The 9,861-nt window shown below is 39.0% G+C and overlaps 1 protein-coding gene across 1 annotated transcript; it reads right to left on the bottom strand.

Moving 5' to 3' along the window:
* Positions 1-1,226: 1,226 nt before the first annotated feature.
* Positions 1,227-3,603, bottom strand: LOC109469493 (SLIT and NTRK-like protein 2). Its single transcript, XM_019768014.1, has 2 exons — positions 3,520-3,603; positions 1,227-2,882 (listed from the first exon to the last, which is right to left on the bottom strand). Exon 2 carries the CDS (start codon positions 2,868-2,870, stop codon positions 1,227-1,229), a length of 1,644 nt encoding a protein of 547 aa, XP_019623573.1. The 5' UTR covers positions 2,871-2,882; positions 3,520-3,603.
* Between the last annotated feature and the right edge of the window lie 6,258 nt (positions 3,604-9,861).

Genomic DNA, 9,861 nt, shown 5'->3' with positions numbered 1-9,861 from the left:
TACCTAGTACTTGAGAAGAAAGCCAACATCTTTATCACGTGTAGTAAGGTTGTAATCTGTTGTTTTCATAACAATATTGCAGAAGTGGTTAAACAAGGGGGTAATGTAATATTATTAGTTAAGTATCATTAAACACCACATAAAGTTAGCCATAGCAAATAATTCATCATTTTCATGAAATCAAGAAAAATGCTGAGTAACAAAACTGTACATCATATTTAGAAATATACAATTTTCTATTGGGGTACAAAAGTTACATGCATACATAAACTATTGAGATATTAAATATAGGCAAACCAGTAAAGTGGCATATGCAGACACTCAAGGCTCTGAAGTTGTTTGCAAACCCTTCAGCTTGTTAATCACAGGGATGTAAAGTAACTGTACTGTGACAGTCAATCTCCTATAGGGCTGTTTAGCCATAGCTGAAGCTGTAGGACTGGTAACTATTAGGATGTTACCATTGTCAATATTGACTGAAGAGGGCCATATATACATGTATAATTTATGTATATTATGTACATGTCAATCTCGTATAGGACTGTTCAGCAATAGCTGAAGCTGTAGGGTTGGTAACTATTAGGATTTTACAATTGTCAATATTGACAGGAGGGCCATATATATAACATACATCATGAATAAAGGCATATAATTTGGCCCTGTAAGGGCATGAACTTTGACAGTTCAAGGCAAAAAAAAAGATGAAAAGATTTAAAGTAATAGTAAATGAAATTTCAAGAAAGTCACGTCTTCAATGGGGCAAGTTTTTAACAATTTTGTCTACTTGGACATGGGAAACTCATAAGTCAAGACGTGTTAAAATACGAATTATATAATTTATTATATTATAAGTGTATCTAGTCCTTAGGTAGATGTTACATGACTCATAAATATCGTAATATTCAGGCTATTCTATTCAGGAGTGCCAGTGTTCTTGTTTGTTAAGTCTTTATGATGGCTTCATGCACTTTTATATTAATGCACTATTAAAATTTATAACCCTCTGGCTGGCATTGGGTCTTGAATCCTTAGGATGACTGTTAAGCTTTTGGTAAAATGTAGAACCTCATCACAGATTAAAGCACAATACCTACAAATGGGTACATCAATGATTAAAGGTTTGAAAAAAATGTTTAAAAAAGGTTTTGAAAAAGTACAAGGAGCTCCCCTTATGCAATTACAAGTACCTGGGATGGCCGCACACCATCTTTTTGCCATGAAACTTTTCATAACTGTGTTGTTAAAGCAACGCCTGTGTCTAAGGCTACAGAACTGGACTTGGCACAGGTCCTGCGCCAGATTGTAAGAACGATGGCACCAAGCACGACTGTGCCAGCTACAGCACCACTCACGGAGCCAACAAACACGGGTAGGGTGAACCTGGGAGAAGACACAGGCTTAACAACTTCAGTCGAGAAGATGGCAAAAGTTGAGCCGACAGGATTCGAAGCAATACAGACGTACAAACCAGCATCAGCTGCTGTAACATTTCGTAATGTTACGTTACCATCCTCAAAAATCACACCTGACTCCACAGTTGCATTCAGTCCAGATGGGGGAATGATTGTTATGGTTGGAGTGGGGATTCCTGACGCCTCACACACTAACTGTGCTAGGAGATCTTCCCCCTGTGCCAATTCCATGCTGTCACTTCGCTCGAATCTCACAATTTTTGGCTCAAAACAGCCTGAGAAGAGGTTTTCGAGTTTGATATCTTTAAGATTTAGTCCACTGAGGTGGTCAGGTTGGGAGCAAGTGATCTGGTTTTCAAATGGAGTACTAGAATCTATTATCTTATTAAGGTGAACCATTCTACGTGTAGATTCTGTTAATTTCAACTTGAAGTCAACCATTCTACAGTCACACTGCCAGGGGTTGTTGTCAAGGCTTACATCAGATAGTGAGGAAAGCACATCATAGGCTGTGGATGTAAGAGTCGTCAATAGGTTATTGTCAAGGTGTAGAGTAGAAATCGTTTGAATGTTTGACAATTCTTCAAAGGGAAATGCCGTGATGTTGTTGTAAGATAATTTGAGGGAAGTCAACTGCAGCAGATTTGATAGTGAGTTGGACGGAATGGATTGGATGTGGTTATGTTCCAAGTCCAAGTTTTTTAGCTGTGAAATTAGATTAAAAGTTCCAGCCTGAATATCACCGATGTCACTACCATATAGATACAGTGTCTCCAAGTTTCCCAGCCCTGTGAACATGTCTGGTGTGAGGGTTTTTAACTTGTTGCTATTTAAGTACAAACTTCTCAGTTGTGGCGTTGTATTGAAGGTCCCAGTCTGAACACTGGTGATGTCATTACCACCTAGAAAAAGGCCTGTTAAGTTTCCCAGCCCTGTGAACATGCCTGCTCTGAGGGTTCTTAACTTATTGCCAGACAGGTACACAACATCTAGCTGTGGTGTGGCACTAAAAGTTCCATCCTGAATATCACTGATGTTATTACTGTATATAAAAAGTGTTTCCAACTTTCCCAGTCCTGTGAACATGCCAGATCTAAGGCTTGTTAGACCGTTAAACATTAGCGACAATTTTGTCAAGTTCGACAAGTGATAGAACGCTCCAGGATTGATAATGGAGATACGATTCTGCCTAAGATCTAGATTATCTAAGCTCCTATACTGAGAGAAATCGGACTGACTTAAGGTGGTGATGTGGTTCCCTTCGAGGTTCAGACTTGTGATGTTTGTAGAGAGGTTCTGTGGAACACTGGTGAGGTTGAGACTAACACAGCTGCAGTAGAAGGAGGGAGGGAAGAAGGGGGAGGAGGAGGTTGAACATCTGCAGGTTTCCGCTGTTCCCAACACCTTAAGGATGACCAGGAGGAACATCAGCACACCTGCTGGCTTCTTAAACATCATGGTGCACCTGTCCTGGAACAAGATGTGAGACAAACAACCAACTTTATTGCACAATATATTAACATATGCTATATAAAAAATATGCTATATAAGAAACATACTATGAGACTAGTCTATTGTACAAAGACACATGTATGAGAAATTGTGCTTTTGCAGTCATTGGTCGAATCTACAGCATTTAACACACAAGATACTACATATACCATTGAATGCTTCTGATTATGATTGTAGATTTTGAAGTTTTCTGTAGACAACATAATACTTTTTACATGACTATGAGCTTGTACTCTGAACATAGGACCAAAACTTACCTTCAAGTTGATACTGTTGTTAATGATGGCAATCAATCAACTTTATTGCACAAGTGTAATGGTTATGATAGCAAAGTGCTAAACAGTACAGTATATTAACTAGTCTAATATCAAACAGCACTATTCTATTCACAGTGAACAAGAATAATTACATTACTTATAGTCTACAGTAAGAGTAATGCAAATATGTAAAAGCAAGCACTTAGAGAAGGCAAAGTGCCAATTGCCAATTGCACTTTGGCATTTTGCTGTCTAGTATTTGCAATGCAGGTAGACCTTGTAGATAGTTGAAACAAGAAGTTGATACAATGTAGTTGGGGCCAAACCTAAATACCTACAGAGACAGTGTTGATGCAAAGATTGACAACTGGTCAGCAGCACAACTCCAAACTTGGCCAGTCAAACCTGAAAACAATAGAAAAATCACAGTGACTTGATTTAGTTATTGAAAAGTGGCGTCCATCATAACATGTCACAATCAATTGTACCCAAAGTACAAAAGTCGAGGACTAAATAATCAGATGTTATGTAACAAACAAGAGGCAATATTTGCAAGCAACTGCATGTTATTCTGAATGTAGAACTGTTACTAATAGACTAAGTACTCTTAGATAAATGTTAGCAATACCATATGTGAATATGCTGCAGCTATACGTTGTACCATGCTACAATTGTTGTAAGTTCTTCTTGTAATATCTGTCCCAATAATGTACTAGTATTTCTTATGACAGAACTATTAAATTCTGGTGGTTACAGAGAAGACGCTTTGTACAGTACTTACAGGTTTGTTTACCAGGGAAATTCGATTCTCCTACCTCTTCAAAGTTTGACGAGGACAATGAACAGTGGACCACAGCTTAACGTCCCATACTAGGGACTGCGACACTTTCTAGTAGCGTGCAAGTCAGGTGACAGCAGCCGGGATTCGAACCCCTGACCTCTTGGTCCAAGGTCGATATAACCCCTGGACTACATTTGCTGACACATAGAAGGAAAACAGTTGAAATTGTGAATTCAAAATTCCGAATATCGAACATCTGAGCTGTATAAATTTTGCAAAATACGTCTCATGGAGACACATGTACACAATATTATGTAGTACTACTAATGTATGTACCTCTGTTGTTTACAAAAATATCTTTAAGTGAAACTAAGATGAAATTAACAAAATGAAGTGTGGTACCTTCCAAGTTTGTCCAAACCTCCCTTCCCTGAAGACAGTGAGAACATCGGCCACTGAAGGCATTTGGGACCGTCACGTCTTCTCTCCTAAGCTTGCACCAATTTAATTTGTTGGTTCTCGGATTCGCCTCTTCATTTTTTTCTGATTTGCAAAAAAAAAAAAAAAAATTCAGAATCAACTGCAAAATGCTCATATTTTGCCCCCAATAGTTGAAAACAGTCCTTTTCTTCCTAGTTGTTACAGTTATTCCATCTTTCAATGCAGTGGTATCATTAAAAGTCCAAAATTCATTGTTTAAATTTTGAACCAGCCTGGTGTGTTGACTTCATGGCTCCTATCGTACCATTTGGGGCTATAATAGGATGCCTAGATCTGTTTTTATTTTTTTCGCCCTGTCGCTTCATATTTTTCCTGAAAAAATCAGAGAACCAACAAATTAAATTGGTGTGGCCTAAGCTTGCACCAGTTGAGCTTGAAGAATATTCTACTCTCCTCTGTTTTACAGGTGTCTCATAAGTTAAACAACTTGAAACTCGATCCATCCACTCAGTGACACGTAACCTTGACCTACTTGCCTTATCTTGGCTGGACGTTGATCAGGATGGTTAGATAGTCATCAAAAATTGTGTTCACTAGAACTTCATGTATCATTACATGTATATGTACCACTATTTGTAGATTACACATGCATGCATTTCTGTAGTTACATGGTGCATACTTACAAATGTACAAACATCCATAATGACACATTTTAACACAAAAGACACAAACACAAATACAACACACACATATTTCTGCACACTCACTCATACACAGGCAGACAGACAGACACAAACACACACATACATACATGTACACATACAAACAGACACACACACAAACACACACAGAGTCACAGACACTCACACACTCACACACACACACACACACAAACACACACAATTGCAAACACACACACACACACACACACGCACACACACACACACACACACAACACACACACACACACACACACACACACACACACACACACACACACACACACACACACACACACACACACACACACAAACATACACATTGTACACACACTGAACACATATCACAGAAATACACTTGCACACACAAGGGATTATGTATTAGCAAAGAGTATTATTAATATGAACTTCATCATCATTTCACAAGCATACATGTGTCAAAGATCCCTCAATATAACAAAATATTACATCAAGTTAACAGACATTATTTTCCTATTACATGGGCCACAAAACACTATGATCATAAATTATACTTTATGAAGTATCAAATCACTGTCTTTACCTGTTCAAAATAATCATTTTGCAACTATGTTCTTCTAAAAGTAAAGTTAAAGCTGACATACCAAATGGTATATGTTATAATCGATAATTACATCTTAGCTAGCTGAAATGTTCATTGTTACAAACTTACATGTACAATAGATGACGTATAATTACTGTATATTATACAGACTAATTATCTGCAGTGACCTCGATCTATTAAGACTTTAGTTTGTACAGCTCTATTATTATGTTATATATAATCAATATGTAGTACTTTTTCTTAGACTACCAAATGAACATCACAATTACAAGTCATTTTTCTAGATACACTTAATACATGTATCAATTGAAAGCTAATTCAGCTGTGAGAATTAAACATTTTCAAGTTACAATGTCATGTAGGTAACTATACAAATGTTAAAAGTACATGCCAACTAGTTTTACACATTACTTTGATAGAGCTGATTAGAAACTTGAAAGTTGAGCAAAGTTGGTTTTCCAAAAACTGAATTCCAGATGGTATTGTCTTTATTAATATGTAATTTAGGTACAATTCATAATCTGGTTCATTCTGCATGGTTTGATAATGTTACTTTGAAAAACAATACAGAAAATGTTTGAATCTGTTCAAAAAACATTCCATTTGCCCAGTGTCTGTCCCTTACATTAGTTCAAGCTGCTAGACAGTCTGGGATATTTCTGTGGTTTTCAAGTTACAATCATTATATAACAATTATACATGTAGGTATGATGTACATGCATCTACATTTTACACACTTAAGTGTGATATTTCTGTGGTTATGGAGAAGTTAATTCAACATTTAGAACTTTATTCACTGCTGGACAGTTCACAGTAAGGAGCACGTCCTTATTGCTGTGCTCTGGGCTGAGAAAATGGATTTTCAAGGATGCTATCCAATGTAGGGACCATGTAATATGTAGCCTTAAGGATAGCTATATTACATGTTGGCTGCATAAATGATATTCAGGCTGGTTTTTGTACCTAGCTAAATTCTTCGTGATAACTGCGTATTTAACCTGCATAGATTTTAATTGTGTAATCGTCTTAAGATTGAGGTCTCCTATATTCGCCTATACAATCGTCTTAATATGTGTTCACCTATGTTGTTTCATGTGCACGATGAAGAGTGTTTTTAATGTTCTATATACTATTGTAATAAGGACGAAATTCGGGTATTTGCCCGCAAGATCCTTACTGAATAAAATTTGATTTGATTTTGCCTCCATGTATGGAGGATATTGTTTTCGTGTATTTGTGTGTCTGACTGTGTGTTCGTACAATTGAGTGACACATGTGGGTGGAGGAATTCCCTAACCACAGACCACAGAAGGTCTGACATAGGAAGTTCCCAGAAACCAGTATCTTTATTTTATGACGATTTACCACATTTGTGGAAGGATTGACATAACAGGTGACTATCACCTCTTCAAAGATGTCAACCCCGAGACCAGACTGTAAGGCTTGAACCACTCACACCTGGAAGGACCCCTCTCTTTTCGATAAGTGCAGTGGGTTCTTTAACGTGCGTGGGGTGTGGCTCTCCCAAACACGGGACCTCCATTTAACATCCTATCTGAGGGACGTCCCTAGCCGAAGCTAGGTACTCATTTACACCTGAGTGAAGTGAGGAAAGTCGTGTAAAGTGCCTTTCCCAAGGGCACAAGATCGGTGACATGGGCAGGGTTCGAACCCACGACCTCTCAGGTGTGAGCCAAACGCGCTACCGACTGCGCCACACGACCCCACAGTAGGAAGTTGGTCTGGAGTCCGTCATACAGATTTTAGTCTACCAAAATTTTCAGGTACTATATTAGCACCTCTACCCAATCATATGATAGAAAAATGTCCTCTTATATAAAATCATATATCTGGCAGTCGCACAGGTATCAGATTCTAACGGGTTTGTTTTATTTAGACTTATAGAGTGATCTGCTAAATCTAAGTCATCCTTTTACCAAGTGAACATTTTCAGCACTGGTATAAGATTCTAAAGGGTTTGTTGTATTTAGACTTATAGAGTGATCTGCTAAATCTAAGTCATCCTTTTACCAACATTTTAAACACATTATGCGCTGAGTAGGACAAAATGCATCAATTAGTATGATTGTCCAAACTAAAGTTTATGTTGGATCTGCATGTGTGTCTGGCTGGGTCTAGAGCTCACAATGCAAGGTTCCATTTGAAGGGATCAGGGGACTTCAACTCTCTTTCATTATATCATACCTATTAGGAAAGGAAAGGTCTCCCATGCCCTTATGCAGAGCGTAGGGTGGTGCCCATATCCATTTCTGTAGCCCTTGGGCGACACACAGTTGTGCAATGCACTACAGCAGGGGGCTGGTCCACTGGTAGTGCTGTGCGTTTGACCTTCCCACACTCTTTCTCATATGTGCTGAGTGCTAAGCAGAGAAAGAAGTGTGTACCATTTTTCAAAATCATATCCAGTTGCTTGAGTAACTGTCTTTTTGGTGTACCATTTTTAAACTGTCTTTGGTATGACCCAGCCGGGGTTTGAACTCACGACCTCCCGGTTACAAAGCGAGCACTCTACCAATTGAGCTATTGCACCGGTATTATACCTATTAGGCCACACTGATTTAATATTATGGATAACATCCGCGATTTTCCCTGTTCTCAAAAAATCATCACCTTTGACGCTCTGGCCTGGGTGCCATCCTCTGTAGTCCATGGTAGCTACATGTAGGGAGCCAGTTGTAACTATGGATGACGGCACCCAGGCTGCTGAAGTCCCACGGAACCCAAGAAATCAGTACAGTGCCGACTCATAAAAGACCAGCATGTGCTGGCTTGTAAAAATCGCTATGTACCGCAAATTCACAATACCAGCTTTGTATTCCAGTTTATGGGCGGGATTTTTTTTTAATTCGCCCACGCACTAGTTTGGGGGTCTTCAGAAGATGTAATCCATAAAATTAGGACAGTAACCTAGATTTGTAAATAATAGTCCGCCTATGTTTTAATGGACCTGACCTACAAAATTTTTAAATCTATCTAATTTTAATCGTCAGTGTTGTGTTTTTTAAACGTCGTGTATCTCTCTTAAGCTTGTAATCACTTGTGCAATTTTAACATGTAATCACTTGACTGTGCAATTCAGCCAACAATGCATATTGGCTGCCAATCAATGTGAATAAACAGTTTCAGTTTCAGTACAGTGGAAGCATTTTGGTGCAGGCATCAGGGAGGAGTATTGTTCTTCCTCTACTTGTTCAGTCTGATTGTAAAAATGATGCCACCGATGATGAGGGCAGCACCTGCTACTGAACCAAAAACAGCACCAAGAAGTGCAGGTAGGGACAAAGTGAGCGCAGGGTCGGTTTGTTTTGAAGGTGAAAAGACACCAGAAACAGGTGAAGATGTTATAGAAGAGTTCTGGACAGTACTGGTTTCTGGGATCTCCGTAGCTACTGTGGTAGGTGGAGGGGACGTAACTGGGGACATCAAACCAGTTGTTGGACCTTCACAGATGAGATCTTCAGGAGGGACATCTTTAAGCTTTAGCCCAATGAGGCTGTCAGGTTGGGAACATGTGATCTGGTATTCAAAAGGATACGTTCCTGTCATTTTCAGCCTGAAGTCAATCATCCTACAGTCACACTGCCAGGGGTTGTTGCCTGGAATGGTTACACCAGACCAGGGGTTGTTGTCAATGCTTACATTATAAGGCCAGGGGCTGTTGATGCCTGGAATGTTGTCAATGTTTACATAAGGCCAGGGGTTGTTGCCTGGAATGGTTACAACAGGCCAGGGGTTGCTGTCAATGTTTACATAGTAAAGGCCAGGGGTTGTTGAACATGGATGAAAGTATGTCATAGGCCACGGAGGGAAGGGTTGTCATTTCGTTATTGTGAAGGTAAAGAACGTAAAGTGCTTGAAGTCTTGCCAAATCTTCAAAGGGAAACGTTGTGATGTTGTTGTTTGACAATCTAAGTTCTCTCAGTTGCATCAGATTTGTCAGTAAGTTGGATGGAATGGTTTGAATTTGGTTGTTGTACAGGTACAAGTATCTCAGTTGTGGTGTTGAGTTGAAAGTTCCAGCCTGAATATCGGTGATGTCATTATTGTTTAGATTTAAAGGTACTCCAAGTTTCCCAGCCCTGTGAACATGTCAGCTCTGAGGCTTGTTAACTTGTTGTTAAACAGGTACAAGCTT

This window comes from Branchiostoma belcheri, unplaced genomic scaffold, assembly GCF_001625305.1.
Source record: "Branchiostoma belcheri isolate BF01 breed outbred unplaced genomic scaffold, Haploidv18h27 scaffold205, whole genome shotgun sequence".
Taxonomy (NCBI): domain Eukaryota; kingdom Metazoa; phylum Chordata; class Leptocardii; order Amphioxiformes; family Branchiostomatidae; genus Branchiostoma; species Branchiostoma belcheri.
Note: the sequence above shows the minus strand (reverse complement) of the source record. Positions and strands in the feature narration are given on the sequence as shown.